The following is an 18054-nucleotide window of genomic DNA, read 5'->3' as shown; positions in this document are numbered from 1 at the left end:
TATATCGTTCATTTTTTTTTCATTTGGGTTTCTGTCTGCTGTTCTAACTGGGTGATTTCCATTGTTCTATCTTCCACATAACTTATTCCTTCTTCTGCAGTATTCATTTTGCTATTCATAGCCTTTAGTTCAGCTTTCGTCTTTTCAAATGAATTCTCTATTTTTTCTTGGCTCCTCCTTATAGTTTCTAGGTCCTTCTTACAGTAATCTGCATCTCTGCCTATAGCCTTTCTTAATTCCTTCAGTATTTTCATTATCTCCTTTTTGAACTTGGTGTCTATAAGATTGAAGCAGTCTGTTTCATTGTTTGTTCTTTCAGGGCAATTCTCTTGATCTTTTATTTGGGAGTGGTTCCTCTGCTTCTTCATTTTACTTATATTTCTCTTGCTCTGTGAGTTTAGGAGAAACAGTTATATACTGTCGTCTTGGAGGGTATTTTTATGTGGGAACGTCCCTGTGTAGCCTGCGTGGGTTTAATATTTTTTGGTGTGAGGGCTGTTTTTAGTATGGATGCCTGCCACCCCTTTCCTCAGTGTATGCTGGCCATTATCCCCTTGATGGGAGGTGTGACTGATGTTGTGGTGACCAGAGCCTGCACAGGATATTGACCAGGGCCTTCTCTTTTCTCTGTGGTTGTCATTGCCCTGTCGGGGCAGGGTCTGCTCCCTAGTTGTTGGAGTAGAAGCCCCAGATAACGTTTCTAAGCTGTGGTGCAAGGTAGGCAGGATTGGAATGCTCCCACTGGGAGAGGAGCCACTGAGTGTTCTTCCACTGGAGCTGTTCAACTGAGTGTGCTCTTTTGTGTCACCTTTCACCTGTTGTGCATACTCACAAAGTACACTGTTGTTGATACTGCCCTCGGCCCCACCTCAACTCTGGGTATGCTAGCAGTCGTCCCTGGTGTCTCTCAGAAGTTGTTTCCACAAGGCCACCAGTGCAGATCCACTGAAGTCAGGTCCCAGGACTGCAGTAGTCGTGCACCTGGACCCGCTGTGGGAGCTATGGAGGCAGCTCAGACCCTAGCCCGGCCCAGCCCCCAAGTGTATGTGCCCACAGAGCCTGCAGCTGCTAAGACCTGACGTGTCCCCGCCGTGGGAGCACTCATTGGGTCTCCGTTTTTAAACCGGGGCTTCAAAAACATAGTTGTAAAGTATTGTAATTATTTAATTTTTATTTATACTAAAAAAACTCCAACAAGAAAAATCAGACTTTCCTTAGCAGTGGTTGGGTGATTTACCTTATAATAGCTACTTGGATTATTGCTGTTGATGAACTGAAAAGCACCTCTGGGACCTGTAACTTCAGAACCTTATTAATGTTGGCATACATTCAGTAAATATTTTTACAAAATCCTTAGAAAGGTAAAGGAAGAGTCTTAAACCAACTAGATCATTAGATCTTGGAAGACTGAGATTTGTCTCTTTTAAGTCCCTCTCAGTACCGTATATAAAATTGACACATATTTGTTGTATGAATATTAAATAATAATCTTTTACTATGGAACTACATAGGGGATCCTAATTAAGGAGTTACAACTTCCCTCCTTACATTAGTCCAGTTACATTAATAATTCATCTAACATGTCACTGTATTAGGAAGGATTGTTTAAATATATTTACTAGTCAGGAATTTCCTAATTGTTTAAGTATGTCCCATTTAGCAAAAATTTTCTTTCCTTAAACTTCAATATAGGCTCTTGGGGGTATTTCAAAGATTGAATACTAGCTAAAAGTAGTAATGTTTTATCCACTACACCTGCTTTCATTCCACTTCTTTTGTACTTAGCACCATAGTTTTAGTTGACTGATTAGGAAGTTAGGATATTTTATGCCTAATATATAAGTAAACACATATTAAAAAACAAAATCTGTAGTGGAAGACTTAAGACCTAACAACTAAACATACAAATATATTTGTTCTAGGCTTGGCTGAAAGCTGTTTTGTGTGGGATAAGAGAATTCAATGACTAGCATAGACTTATGTTCAAGAGAAGAATTTTGTGGCATTACACACCATCTTAGAGAAGTTAAGGAAACATAATATGGTGTTCAGTATCACTAAATTGTTTTCTGCCCTTTTTTTTTCTTGGCCAGAGGAATTTTTATAAAATTAGATATTCAAAGTAAGAATGTTTTTGTGCAGACATTTAGAAATCTAATTCACATTCTTTCTTGCTTATTTTTCAGTAAACCAGATATGTCACGTCTGAGACTTGCTGCTGGGAGTGCTATTGTGAAGCTGGCACAGGAACCCTGTTATCATGAAATTATCACATTAGAACAATATCAGCTATGTGCTTTAGCTATCAATGTAAGGAAAATGGCTATATAGAACATGACTTTCTATGGTCTTTGACTTTTAGGAAGGAGAAAGTCCACCATGATAAAGAGATAAAAATCTTGAATGTTTGTGTCTGCTCTTAGAAAATTTATGTATGTGAAACATTTCAGAGTTCTAAAACTGTCATTTGAATTGTGGGTTGCTGACATAGTACAGTTGATTCTTGTTATTTGCAGTAGTACACAACTTTGTTTTTTGTCTGGTTCTGTTTAATGGCACCTTTTTTAGTGTATAGTTGTTTCATTGACATTGAACTCATGGCCAACAGCGCTGTAACTCATGCTTGAATGAAGCTTATGTGACACAGATTTTCTCCATAAGGCACATACAGCCTTCTTGCTCTTAGGAACACGAAACAGCACTTCAGCAGTATGCATGGGAGCTATTTTAAACAACAAAATCACCAATAAAAATGCGAAAAATGTGGCACTAAATAGACCACCAAACAGACATTTGTTAATGATAATGAGAGCTGAAGCAGGGAGGCAGAACGTTGCTTTGTTTGACTTCAGCTGGGACGTGTGTCAGGCGACTCAAAATTTTTCGCATCTCTGTACATTTACTCTTTTTTTTTAACATCTTATTGGAGTATAATTGCTTTACAATGGTGTGTTAGTTTCTGCTTTATAACAAAGTGAATCAGCTATACTTATACATATATCCCCATATCTCCTCCCTCTTGTGTCTCCCTCCCACCCTCTCTATCCCACCCCTCTAAGTGGTCACAAAGCACCAAGCTGATCTCCCTGTGCTATGCGGCTGCTTCCCACTAGCTATCTATTTTACATTTGGTAGTGTATATACGTCCATGCCACTCTCTCACTTCGTCCTAGCTTACCCTTCCCCCTCCCCGTGTCCTCAAGTCCATTCTCTAGTACGTCTGCGTCTTTATTCCTGTCCTCCAGCATTTATTGTTTGTAGATTTTTTGATGATGGCCACTCTGACTGGTGTGAGGTGATACCTCATTGTAGTTTTGATTTGCATTTCTCTAATGATTAGTGATGTTGAGCATCCTTTCATGTGTTTGTTGGCAATCTGTATATCTTCTTTGGAGAAATGTCTGTTTAGGTCTTCTGCCCCTTTTTGGATTGGGTTGTTTGTTTTTTTGATATTGAACTGCATGAGCTGCTTGTAAATTTTGGAGATTAATCCTTTGTGAGTTGCTTCATTTGCAAATATCTTCTCCCATTCTGAGGGCTGTGTTTTCTCTTGTTTATGGTTTCCTTTGCTGTGCAAAAGCTTTCAAGTTTCATTAGGTCCCATTTGTTTATTTTTGTGTTTATTTCCATTTCTCGTATGGAAACAAAAAAGACCCCGAATAGCCAAAGCAATGTTGAGAAAGAAAAACGGAGCTGGAGGAATCAGGCTCCCGGACTTCAGACTATACTACAAAGCTACAGTAATCAAGACAGTATAGTACTGGCACAAAAACAGAAATATAGATCAGTGGAACAGGATAGAAAGCCCAGAGATAAACCCATGCACATATGGTCACCTTATTTTTGATAAAGGAGGCAAGGATATACAATGGAGAAAAGACAGCCTCTTCAGTAAGTGGTGGTGGGAAAACTGGACAGCTACATGTAAAAGAATGAAATTAGAACACTCCCTAACACCATACACAAAAATAAACTCAAAATGGATTAAAGGCCTAAATGTGCATTTACTCTTGAATGACGATGAAAGTGCTGCAAGTATTGATTTGGGTTTACAAATAAATTTTAGTGAGCAGGTGAATTCACAAATTAGTAATGTGTGAATAATAAGGATTGAATGGACTTAGTTCTTAAAAGGAAGGAAAGTATATAGAAACGTATAGTTTTATGAAGACGTGGTAGAGGTTAATTTTAGGGCAGAAACATTCCTTATTACTCAGTGAATTAGAATTTCAAGTTATTAACAGTGATACTAATGAATTCATATTCCAGTCTTGCAGATTTCATATTAGAGTACCGTAATATTTGAAGTCTATAACTTTACAAGTTTTCAGCATCATTGAGAAAATTAAAGAAAAAGGACTTCTACAGTAGTAAATATGATATTTCAATATGAGTTTTTCATAATTTGGTTATTTTACACTTGATTTTCCTGTTCTTTTCCAAGCAGTCTTATATAAGAATTTGGCACTTTTTAGGGATACTTGCAATTTTTCTCTCCATTCTCTGCTTCCTTCTACTGCTTTTTTAAAAATTGGTGCTTATGTATAACCCTTAGACATAAACAGTCATCTGTTTTTTTAATTGTAATTATTTTATCAATTTATAGTACTTCAGTGTTTAAAACAGCTGTTCCAAATTCTGTTTATTATGATTTGTTTTAGTTTTTGGTGTTGTTATTCAGATATTAGACTAAACAATAGCAGAAATGAGATTTTGCAGAGCCCATAATTTCCTGGTTTAGTTTTCCCCCTTTAATTTTGGAGATCATCTTATTTTTCAATAAAATGAAAATTGTTTAAAAGTATATATTAAATTTCTTAGAAAACAAACTATGTAATTATTTTTTCAAATTGGTAGTACTTGCAGTCCGTTGAGTTGTTGGATTCTTGGTCTGGTATTTCTTAGGGTATTGGTGCTGTCGGTTGTGAAGTAGAAATTTTTTTTTTTTCTTTAAAAAGGGATGTATGAAAATATGTTAAAAGAGATGGGCTTTGTTTGAAACTCCCTGTGTGTAATAAGTATGTGCAGATCATTAGTTAAATGTCCACTACGTGCAAAAAGCATCCACACTTGGGTAAGTTCTAGGGACTTTCTTTTCTAGCACACTTTGTTTTATGTTACTATCTCAGTCACCAGATTCGCAAGGTGAAAGTTCAGATTACCTAAGTTTAAAGATTGTTTTGAAATTCTGACTGTGGAACATGTGTTAATGGTTCAGAGTTAATTATTAGCACATTCTCACAACTTACAAACATGAGATTACCCTATCCTATGCAAAACTTTTTCCTAATTCTGCTTTTCCTTTAAACCACATGGTTGTCTCTTCTTTTTAAACCTCCAAACCTCAAGAAAGAGTAATCTGTGTCTGTCTCTCTGATCCTCTCGCTCCTCACTACTCATATTTTGCCATTTGCCTTCACTGTTTTCCAAAAATGGTCTAATTAAGTCCCTCAATCCAATGATCTTAATTTTTATTATACATGTCCTTTTTGCATCATTTGACACAGCTCATTGCACCTTTATTCTTGAAACGCTCTTCTTTGTTTTTTGTCTCCTGATCTTTGTCATGCTTCTCGACTACATTTTCTGGCCCTTCTCAAGTTTCCGGTCCCACTTCCAGTGCTAAACAGAAATTTCAAACTTTCATGTTCTGTGAACATAAGACTGAATCTTTCCCAAATCTATTCTTTCCTGACATGCAGAGAGCCTCAATAAGCATTAAATAAAGCTGGTTGGCATTTCTTAGACCTAAAAGCATGATTTATATTTGACTATTTGCTTGTAGTTACACCTTGTTGCAAAAGTACAGATAATTCTGTCCTTTGATATCTATTATATCTTTTTTTATTCATACCTTCTTAACCATTCTTACTGCTGTACCCATCATTAGCTCCTGGTCAAAAATATTTAGGTGCTTACACTCGTAAGAAAGAACAAATCCCATATATTTTACATTGCCATTCAAGTCCTTCTAATATTTGGACCCAAATATACATTTAAAAATCCCGTTTAGCACACTACCCTTTACCCATGCTTATTTCAACGAAGCCGAACATTTTTTTCTTTTATGTACCTGTGGTTTGCTGCCTCTAATTTTGTTTTCACCCTCTCATTTCTACACATCCAAATCCAACCCTTTCTGCAAATCAAGGCTCAGGCACAGCCTTCTCCAGAAAACGTGCTCTTATTCTTACAGCAGGTTTCCTTTTGATCCGCTACAGATTTTATCTATAGTCCTCCAGTACATACATGCATTGTGCTTAGTTATGTACCTATGGTTTATTTCTCTTTACTTGAGTTGAGATCTTTAAAGGCAGTATTGTGTCTCAGTGACCTTTGTCATGTATTTGAATAGAAAGTAAATATGGAGGAATAGAAATTCAATAATAAGAATCTTAAAATTATTTAATAATTACTTAGGTATTTTAGAATTTGAATGCAGTTCATGAAAATTTGCTGTGTACTGCTATGTGCTATGCATTGTTCTAGGTTCTGTAAATGCAAAGATGAGTCATGGCTACAGCCCTCAAGAATATAACCTCTTAGGAGAACAGAAAATATAAATAAGCATTGATAACACAGTGCAGTACACAGAGTAACTGAACTATTTGCAAGATACTAGAAGTAGCTCTACGGATAATTTATACTTAAAAAGTACACTTTGCTGTACAGCAGAAATGAACACAACATTGTAAATCAACTATATTTCAATTTAAAAAAGGACATTAAAATTTAAGATGCAGACTAAAATTAATTTCTTAGTAGTGAATAAAAGCTTTGATTGGAACTTATCCTTGAGAAAAATATTTTGTAGTATTAGACACCATCTTCTTTATGTTGAACCAATTATTGATTATAAGTATAATCATGAAAGTATCAAGTGTGCTTTTTTGAGGGTGTATTTTTCCTGATAAAAATTGTATCACTCTATCCTTTACTTCACATGTTTTTATAACCTCGTCAAAAGGGTAAATCTTTACTTCACATTTTTTAATAACCTAGTCAAAAGGATAAATCTGTCCTTTACTTCATATTTTTTTAATAACCTAACGAAAAGGGTAAATCTTTGCAAAAAACAAAAAACAAACATTGGAAGACTTCCTCAGTTCCCAGGAGCACATGTTTTAATCTTTATTCACATGATTCTCTTTTGATGTACATGTTGTATCATCATTGTGGTCAATTTTCTCATCTTTTGTTGTTAAATGTGTCAGTTGCCTGGCATATGATTTGACAGTTCTTTTCTAACATGACTTTAATGACTTTTTGAAACTCTTCTACCTTTGCTGTGATTCACAATTGACTTTGTAATGAATTTGCATTGTACTGTTGGATCCTCGATGATTAATGAGAGAATGACATGGTCTGTCCCCCTAGTGTATCTAACTAGGGGGATAGGGATAGGGGGAGGGATGTTTGAGTGCTGTTCAGTGTTTTTGTTGTTTGTTTGCTTTATTGAAGTATATTTGATTTATAATATTGTGTTAGTTTCAGGTGTAACCAGCTTAGTGATTCAGGTTGACTTTTGCAGATTATATTCCACTATATAGATTATTACAAGATATTAGGTATAATTCCCTGTGCTATACAGTAAATCCTTATTGCTTTTCTATTTTATATATAGTACTTTGTATCTATTAATCCCATACTCCTAATTTGTTCCTCTCCCTCTTGTTTAATATTTTAATGAATGGTCTGTTCATTTGTGAATATATTTGTGATATATTGACTTTTACTTACACAGTTTGTAATTGGGTATTTTTATAATAAATAATTGAATAATGAAAATTCCTCTCCCTATAGGAGTAATACTGAGGAAGGAATGAGATAAGTTTAACTTCCTTTTGTGGATTATGAGGGTAGATGATAGACAATATTTCTGTGAAAGCGTGACTGCTTCTTTTTTCTAATTGAAGTATAGTAGGTTTACAGTGTTGTGGTAATTTGTGCTGTACAGCAAAGTGATTCAGGTGTGTGTGTGTGTGTGTATATATGTTTTTTATGTTCTTTTCCATCATGGTTTATCACAGGATATTGAATATAGTTCCCTGTGCTATACAGTAGGACCTTGTTGTTTTTCCATTCTATATATAATAGTTTGCATCTGCTAACCCCAAGCTCCCACTCCATCCCTCCCTCACCCCACTCTCCTGGGCATATGTCTGGAAACGATAAAAACTCTAATTTGAAAAGATACATGCATCCCAGTGTTCATAGCAGCACTATTTACAATAGCCAAGACATGAAAGCAACCTAAATGTCCTTCAACAGATGAGTGGGTAAAGAAGATATGGTATATATATATATACAATGGAATATTAGCCATAAAAAAGAATGAAATTATTATTGTATCATTCTTTTTATGGCTGAGTAGTATTCCATTGTATATATGTACCATATCTTTATCCATTCATCTGTCGATGGACATTTAAGTTGTTTCCATATCTTGGCTATTGTGTATAGTGCTGCTATGAATAAAGGGGTGCCTGTATCTTTTTGAATTATAGTTTTGTCCGGGTATATGCCCAGGAGTGGGATTGCTGGATCATATGGCAACTATGTTTTCAGTTTTTTGAGGAACCTCCATACTGTTTTCCATAGTGGCTGCACTTGACTACTTTTTTAAAAGTGGGTATTTGGTATTGTAGTAAACTGAAGTTTAAATTAAATGAAAGAAGATACCCAAAATAAGGATTTAATGATAAGGACAAGATGTTATGACCTAGGTTTCGAAGAAAAACAAAATTTATATTCTCGATAGAAGAAATAAACATAAAGTTGCAATAATATGAAACATACCACATGTTATGTTCGTTGGTGGAGTGTTAAGGTGTAATAATGAAAGTCTTTTTATGTCATAGAAGGTCTTTGTATGTCTCATATATGGCTCAAAAGTCATATGAGCTTTTCCCTATAATTTAGAAAAAATTCTCATAATCTGTGTACCAGATATTGTGCTAGGTTTAGAGGCACAGAGAAAAATAAAGGTGTCGTTCTCATCTTCAAGGAACAAACAGCACTGGTTAAGACAGATAAACCAGTCATTTTCATACTGTATACTAAAGGCTATGGTGGAGATACGCACAGAGTGCTAAGGGAGCACAGAAGTGGATGCAGGATACAGATTTCCCAGTGATTTCTGGAAGATACAGGAGCTGTCGTTAAAGATGAGGACTAGGAGAGTGGAGGTGGGTGGTCTAGAAGAGTGAGTAGTGTGAAGAAAGCCGGCACAGTGGCAATGAACAGATTGGTTCATTTATAGAACTAAAAGTAATGTGATGTTTCTGAAATTAGTAACTCTTGCCTTCAGAGTTGTGCATTTCAATATGAATAGTTTTTTAAATGATAGGACTAAAATATATAAATTGGACAGAGTTTTATCTTGCTCAGCAAATGAAAAAGCTAAATATTAGATAGTGTTCACACTTTTTTTTTTTACATATCTCATTTATTTAAGTTAGGATGGATTAATATTTACTAGTGTTATCTGTTTTAAGATTACATTCAATATGTTCTAACACCAGGTAGCTGGTAGTTATTAGGGTCCAGGTGATCACTCCAGCCTTGATATTAACTTTATCACATCTCAGTCTTGTGAACAGAAGCAGTGGTTGTGGTTAAACTTGCTATGTTTACCCTTCTGGTTACCTGATATAGCGAATTTCATATCTAAAGTTGTTACTCTTTGGTACCCTGTGGATAATATGTGGAATAATTGTGTCTTTCAGGATGAATGCTATCAAGTAAGACAAGTGTTTGCTCAGAAACTGCACAAAGGTCTTTCCCGATTACGGCTTCCACTTGAGTATATGGCAATTTGTGCACTTTGTGCAAAAGATCCTGTAAAAGAAAGAAGAGCTCATGCCAGGCAGTGTCTGGTAAAAAATATCAACGTGAGACGCGAGTATCTGAAACAGCATGCAGCTGTTAGTGGTAAGCGTATATGAAAATGAAAAGTGTACTTTCCCATCCTGCCAGTTTTCAGTTTTATAGAACACAAAATGATGTTACTGTTATTTATTTATTATATTCTAATTTGCCCTCATTAAATAAGAAGTTGTTACTGTTCTTCAATAGCAGCTTTTCCTTTTAATAGGTCATTTTAAAATATAAATGCATGGGTATTTAAATATCAACCCATAGCTCTTTATGCAACTGACTAAAAGGCCAAGGGAAAAAAATCAGTGACTTTGGAGGTAAATAAAACAGTAAGCGATACATTTATGAAGATTGTCTAAGTACTATCTTTTAGTTTAAAAAAGTACAGGTCTTTGATCTTTATTGATTGTCCTCACCTGTAGCTGACATTAATAGCAGGTTCCTGTGTGCTGTTTTAAAATCTGCTCACTTTACCCCATCCACACTATTAGTTTTTGTGCCCCTCTGACTTCTGTGACTTGATCAACAGCATTAAAATCCATTCAGTTATGCAAGTCAGAAATCAGAGGCATTCTTCACGCCTTCTTTTTTCCTCTCATTGGTCACTAAATCCTCTTAATTCTTCTTCTGGATATCTTGAATATTTCTCCTCAACTCTCCTACACTGCTATATTTCACTTGGATTATTTTATATACTCCTAACAAACTCCCTGTTGTAAATGTTCCCCTGCCTCTGACCCACCTCCAGCTGTGTCACACCACTGTCAAAATTATCTTTCTAAAACAGATCAGATCACATCACTTCCTTGCTTGAAACCTTTGTCGATTCCTTATTGCTCATAGGATCAAGTTGAAGCTCATTAGCACGGCCTTTTATAGTTTACTCTCAGCCTGAGTTTTAAGCTTTCTCTCTAGCTACTCCTGACTATAAATTCTGTGCTCATTGTACTCTGGATTATTTGAAATTTGTATAGCCATCTTTTTTCTCTGTTGTCAACTCTGTCTGGAAATTGCGTTCCCCTTCTGTCCAAACAAATAAACTAACAAAACCAAGGAGAGTGGTTTACCCCTTTTGAACCCTTTAAAATACAGTTTTGGTATTACCTCATCACTAGGACCCTCTTTCTTTCTGTTCCTAACTCACCTTAGAAAAAATGAGGGCTCTGGAGTCAAATCCCACCGCTGCCATTTACTGGTTGTGTTTGGGCAGGTTACTTGCGCAATCTGAGCTTTAGTTTCCTTTCTGTAAGACTGGTATAGTTTTACTCATAGCTTATGGTGGTTATGATTATGATTAAAAAATTATGTGTATAAAGCACCTGGCATAATGCATGGTCCAAAGAAGTACTCAGTAGTTGTTAGCTATTCTTATTTTAGGGCACTGTCCACATTGAAGTATAGCTTCTGTCCTGTCCATGCTTTAGTGTGAGGTCTTTATCTAGTCTTATGCATCTTTATATTTAAAATAGTAAGCCCCAATAAAAATAGAAGGCCTGGAAAAGAGTAAGCACTCAATAAATGTTTGGCAGACTTTTTCACTGACTTTTGAACCTTGCTACTTTTTTCTTCTATACGTACCTTGAAATGAATGATATTACACACAAACTTATTCTCTTTGAGTTCAGCAATAGAAATAAAGAAAACTTGGTGCCTTATTGACACATACATTATTATACTCTAGATTGAACATCTGATTTAAAATTTTGAGAGTAGGAAATATAAAAAGAATTGTTCAGAATATGAATCCTGGTCTTTTGAGTAACCTTTATTAAAACTAGTTAGGATTTCCATTCTACCTCTAATGGAATATGCTGATCTCAGTCAAAATATTAAAATACTTGAATTTAAACTAAAAAGATGTTTGTTATTTAAAATGCCCTAGAAACAATGTCTATTCCTTTATATCTGTTCTTATGTTACAAATAGTATCAACCGTTACTCCTGTTTTTGTGTCATACTAACTGAAAAATTTACTAGTTTTTTTCATTTTGCTCTGCAGCTTACAAGGGAGTGTTGAACATAGAGTTACTAATAATAAGAAAAATACATCTTATGTTCCTTAGTCTTGAATATAGTTTGGGTCACTTTTTCCCATATCTATTGAAAATTGAAATATTTGTCTTTGTAGCCTCAGCACATGGTGCATTTAGTAGGCAAATCAATATTGGCCATGATGGATGAATGAATAAACTTTAATTTATGATGTACCTCAACACTGGACATTTCAATATATTTTCCTTCCAGTCATATTGTGGTAAACTATTGGGATGCAGGAAACATAGTATCAGAGAGAGAGAGAAAAAGAATGAGTAAGATTTGGTTTTCTAACCTGGCTGTTTTTGTTTTGTTTTGTTTTGTTTTTTTCTTTTTCTTTTTCTTTTTCAGAAAAATTATTGTCTCTTCTACCCGAGTATGTTGTTCCATATACAATTCACCTTTTGGCACATGACCCAGATTATGTCAAAGTACAGGATATTGAACAACTTAAAGATGTTAAAGAGTAAGACTTTTTCCATCCCATTTTCATATTTTCTGAAAGTTTTTTCCCTTTCCTGCTGATAATGGAATCTCAGTTATAATTAGTGTATTAAATTTATTTCATTTCTTAGGAGTTTAAGGTTCTTTACCTTATTTGTTCTCTTATTTTTCTTTTTTCATACCATCTCTTCATGTTTCATTTCTTATATAATTTCCCAAAACAACTTAGCATAATTACTGTATTACTGACCTATTTCTCTACCAGTCTGGCATTTCTTTTTTATTGAAGCAACCCATTAAGAGTTTCCATTCCAGTTCTTATCTTTTCCTACTTTCTTCTGAAACACTGTATAGATTTTCATGTGGGGAGAATTAATACTCTCTTTTATTCACATAGTAAGCACATTTTCTTTGCAGTTACTATCTTCCTCCATAAGGAATAGAGAATAGTCTAATTTAATAATGGGCCAAGTTGATAACCAGGCAACTGATTCCACTTACTACTTCATTGGTGATTCTCTAATTAAAGTTTATGACAATTACAGTTCTTTCAAAGATTCTTGTTGAGAGGCCAGAAGACTGTATGCCTGGGTGTGGGATAGGGGAATATAACGGTATTTAGAGAAGTCTTTGTAAGACTACCAGAGTTCTTTAAAATATGGATGAGACCCTGTTTCTGTTACAATAAAGAATGACCTTTGTGGTTTTGAATAAATTAATTTCTTATGCCTTTAGCTTCTATTAAAGGAAAATAACTCTTGGTTTCTTGATTCATAGAAATATTTTATAGTTAAATATTTGAGGTGCTTCAAGAGAATAAAATTAAATTATTGATAACTTTCTCATGACAAGAGAAAAAGCTTTTACCCTCTTTTTGCCACAGTTTCTATTTTTAAAAAATAAGCAGTTAGTTTTCCCAAAATGAATTCTGTGTTAGAGTGATTATATAACTAATGACAGCTTTTAGCCACTCCTCCTTATCGGAACACATTAGTTTTTGAAATAGATAAAATATTCTTTGGAATTTACTAAACATTTTGTGCGGTATTTGTAAATTGCCCTAGTACAGCCATGAGTGATCTCCATTCCAGCAGAGAGCCACACCAGAAGAACTTATCCTGTGCCTGAGGTCTCAAAGGTTACTTTTTTCCCTTCTAGAATGATACCTTGTTTCACATTTCTCTCTTCTCCCATTTTCTCCTCTGTGCTATCCCTCTGTCCCATTGTGTCTGCATAACACAGAGACAAAGCACTTTCAGTATTTTCTTGAGTAGAATTTAATGTAATTAACTTTAAAACTGAGGTACTGAAACTTTCTTTTACTTTTTTCTCTCTTTAAGCAAAAACAGTATGTAGAGTTGTCAGCCATGACTTTTTCCTCAGATTTATTGATGAAGATTCTTACTGTTGAGTAAGGTGGTTAGATTTTCTTGAAGACTTCCAATCAGGACTACAGTCAGTCTTGAATATTTGAGGCTTCACTTTATCTATGGCCCAGTTATTCCTTTAAGCAGTCTTCCCTTCCTGTCATAGCCAGAGATTAAGGTCACTTCATTCTTTCCACCATTTCTGTTTCTTTTTAACCTGCCTCCCTAGGAAAGTTAGTGAGACTTTGAAAAGGGGTATTACGAACTCCCACGTACATTGCCGATATGTTGTGATATGTATGTGACATATTTTTTTTCTCTATTGATTTACAGCTGTTTATTTTTAATTTTTCCTGCTCCTGGAGTTCATTATATTTATATTTAGAATTATTTCTGTATTTAACAGTGAATTTTTTCTTGGTATTTTTTAGGTGTCTTTGGTTTGTTCTGGAAATATTAATGGCTAAAAATGAAAATAACAGTCATGCATTTATCAGAAAGATGGTAGAAAATATTAAACAAACAAAAGATGCTCAAGGACCAGATGATGCAAAAATGAATGAAGTATGTAATTCTTTGTAAAGTTATGATTCCATGTTGATTTCAAGCATTTGAGTATAGGGTATGGAACTTCTGTAGACAACGTCAGTCTTTTCTGTTAGTAGTATAATAAATAATAGTATTCATATTAGTAATAATCAGACTTACTAACATAGAATTAATATAGAATTAGTAGTAATGTTGTTACTAGTAAACTAATGAAAATAATAGAGTAAGTCTTTTAACTTACACTGTTGTCCTGAAAACTGCATACTAAATGCATGTTCTAGAATTACTCCTAATTCTCAGAGTCTAGGATACTGATTTAAGTACCTAATTTTCTTTTAATACCATTGCAGAAACTGTATACTGTGTGTGATGTTGCCATGAATATCATCATGTCAAAAAGCACCACATATAGTTTGGAATCTCCTAAAGACCCAGTACTACCAGCTCGTTTTTTCACCCAGCCTGACAAGGTAGTTATTTTAGGATTTGTTTGTATAAGTTGAAATAAAATGTATTCTCAACACTAGGTTGTGGGAAGATCACGAAGAATCAGTATCAAGAAGTGACCCACTACTAATGTCATGAAAAGGTTGCCATGAGTCTTAACAATGTGGTTCAAGACCAGAATATGGGCCAAACTGGAGGACACAAATAGGTTCCGAGATGAGTTAGGATGATCTAGAGTTTGTATTCCAAGTTTTATGCTAGTCTAAGAGCACAGGCAAAAATGTGATCAAAGCTTGTAAATCTATGAGATAATGGCCATTGATCCAAAATGGGAAGGAAAATGCTGATAGAGATAGTCTGAAGTTATAAGCCCTTGAGATTTCTAACTGGTATGAGGAAACAAGCAGAGAACTGACACTAAACAGGCCCAAGACCCTGGGAACACTACAGGGATGTTCCCAAACCACTCTCAGAAAACTCAAGTATTGTATGATACTAAAAAAGGTGTTTTTTAGAATCTCTCTTGGAGTTTTTTTTTTTTTTTTTAAATTTTATTTATTTATTTATTTATGGCTGTGTTGGGTCTTAGTCTCTGTGCGAGGGCTTTCTCTAGATGGGGCAAGTGGGGGCCACTCTTCATCGCGGTGCGCGGGCCTCTCACTATCACGGCCTCTCTTGTTGCGGAGCGCAGGCTCAGTAATTGTGGCTCCCGGGCCTAGTTGCTCAGCAGCATGTGGGATCTTCCCAGACCAGGGCTCGAATCCATGTCCCCTGCATTAGCAGGCAGATCCTCAACCACTGCGCCACCAGGGAAGCCCTCTCTTGGAGTTTTATAGTGCATCTAAGCCTGTTAAAGTAACTGAGAGGAAACAGCCACTACCTTTTTCTTTTTTTTAAAGCAAAATACCAGTTAACGTCTTACCCAGTGTACAGTGTTTGCTGATGAGCTCTTAGAGCTCTAGCATGTTAGAGCTCAAATATGTTGTGTTAGTACTAGAATTAGTACGAGGTTAGTTTAAGCTTATTACAGCATTTAAAATCAGTGACTAAAATTTTGTGTTTCAACTGACTATTTAGTTTAAACAAATATGTATTTTATAATGTACTTTAAAACAAAAGCTGCTCTATGCTTTGTTGGCTTTTGAATCACCTTGTAGATACAGTGCTTCAGTAGTCATTGACTATGATTTTTTTTTCTTGCTTGTAGAACTTCAGTAACACCAAAAATTATCTGCCTCCAGAAATGAAATCGTTTTTCACTCCTGGAAAAGTATGTTTTGAAAATTGTTTTAATTTTTATGTGGTAGTTTATTTTAGTGTGACTGTTGGCATAATTATGTTATTTAGTATTTCTTTAAAAATTGATGCATCAAAAGTATTAGATATCTTCCATTTACTAGTAAGAAATAGTTATATTTACTATATAGATGCAAGCTGAGATATAGAACTTGTGTTTTAGCTTATGGTAAAACCCTGGAGACCTTCTTTCAAATATCTTATCCTGTAATATTAAGATAAAATATTAAAGTAAAAAGACATCTTCTTATGTCCTTCCCTAGCAAGAGTCTAATTATCAATTGTCATTGTTGACTATACATTTTATGTGCTCTCACTTCCTATGTAAGCCTTTTACTGCAGGTAACTAAGAAACAACTATTATTCTGTTTATATAGTTTTATATTCAGTGATATTCAATTTATAATTCTTATTCTTATTTTGCTGAAGGATAGCCAAGTTTTTCATGATTTGTATATGTAAATACTTTGACAGGTGTTATTTATGGTTCTTTACATCTAAACTTCTTTTGGTTTTAATCAAATAGAAAGATATGCATTTTCCATTTCAGCCTAAAACAACCAATGTTCTAGGAGCTGTTAATAAGCCGCTTTCATCAGCAGGCAAACAATCTCAGACAAAATCATCACGAATGGAAACTGTAAGCAATGCAAGCAGCAGCTCAAATCCAAGCTCTCCTGGAAGAATAAAAGGAAGGTAAGTACATAAGAAATACCATACTTAACATTTAAGGACTCCATCAAGGCTATGAGATCTAAAATAACATCATTTACATTTAATGTCAGTGAATGAAAATCAGTGCATATCTGAACATTCCTATTTTAACACTGGTAGCCATTTACAAGTTAAATGTATTTGCTTGTTCACTTAGGTAGGTACTCCATCTTAGCCTTTCATATTTTAGCTTGTTGGGGCAATCATTGTTGGTAGACATAAGCTAGTTTCCAAACTAAATGTCTAGTTCATCCATACAATGGAATACATAGTCATTAAAAAATGATGAGGTATGAGCTCATATGAAGAGCTTCCACAATATATTATTGAGTGAAAAAGGCAAAGAATAGAACAGTGTAAAGTATTTTTGAGTTTTTAAGAAGGGTTTGTATTTTCATTTGCTTGTATATGCATAGAAAGTTTTGGGAAGAGTACACAATGTCTTAATAGTGTTTACAATAATCTAGTGTAGGAGGGAGATGATTTTATATTCTGATACGGTTTGAATTTCTTTTACCATGTACGTATATAAACTTTTTTGTTAAAAAAATAGTTTAAAAACGTACTTTTGAATTATGCTTTGCAGGAGATTTTTTTTTTTCTTCTTCTTCTTAAGAAAGAAAAAAGGAAAATAATTCACATTTTAACTGGTTTTAGCATGGGGCTTAGCATACCATTTGTCAGCAGCAGAGCCTTGTACAAGGCTAAACTGCCACCATTTATTCGTTTTGCTAAGTTATTATGAAAGATTATGTTGTCTTTTGCACTGTTCATAACCAATCAGTAAAGAAGGGAGGAGACATTCTAAAATGTCTTATCAATTTCCTTGTAATGAATAAATTATTAAATGATATATAGTATAATCGAATTAAAACAAAAATTACATCTAAAGTTCTTGTTTTTTCTAGATTCCTGTTTTAATGCATATTAGTGGCTGATACCTAAGTGACCCTTCTTTACCTATGTCATTTAGACATTTTTCTACTGGATGGCCTCATATTTAACATGACCAAAAACATTTCCAGCAATTCATTTCCTAAATTACTGGCTTTTCTCCTTGAATTCCTGGTTATAATCAAAGATGATCTAATTCACCCATCTAGGCTAAGAGCCTCAAAATTGTCTTTGATTTTTCCCCTGTGCTAATAAGTTTTGCCAGTTATTTTTCTCTACAGTGTTTATTTAATACTTCTCTTTTCTGCTATCATCATATCATTCATTCCCTTTCTTTAATTACTGTAGTATTTGGCTATTTCCCTTTCTTATTCCTCTGGCTATGTATTGTATATCATATCACTGCTAGATAATTTATTTATTTATTTAT

General features: G+C 34.6%; 1 protein-coding gene across 6 annotated transcripts in view; it reads left to right on the top strand.

The window, feature by feature from the left end:
• PDS5B (PDS5 cohesin associated factor B) overlaps positions 1-18054 on the top strand; it is a 201005-nt gene that overhangs the window by 167681 nt on the left and 15270 nt on the right. For all 6 annotated transcript variants that reach the window (XM_057532904.1, XM_057532903.1, XM_057532905.1 and 3 more), the window contains exons 24-30: positions 2187-2310; positions 9729-9933; positions 12265-12379; positions 14156-14288; positions 14624-14743; positions 15928-15990; positions 16567-16712. In XM_057532904.1, coding sequence (XP_057388887.1) covers positions 2187-2310; positions 9729-9933; positions 12265-12379; positions 14156-14288; positions 14624-14743; positions 15928-15990; positions 16567-16712 — 906 coding nt within the window. The remainder of the gene's footprint in view (positions 1-2186; positions 2311-9728; positions 9934-12264; positions 12380-14155; positions 14289-14623; positions 14744-15927; positions 15991-16566; positions 16713-18054) is intronic.

The sequence above is a fragment of the Balaenoptera acutorostrata genome, chromosome 18 (genome assembly GCF_949987535.1).
Source record: "Balaenoptera acutorostrata chromosome 18, mBalAcu1.1, whole genome shotgun sequence".
Lineage (NCBI taxonomy): Eukaryota > Metazoa > Chordata > Mammalia > Artiodactyla > Balaenopteridae > Balaenoptera > Balaenoptera acutorostrata.
Note: the sequence above shows the minus strand (reverse complement) of the source record. Positions and strands in the feature narration are given on the sequence as shown.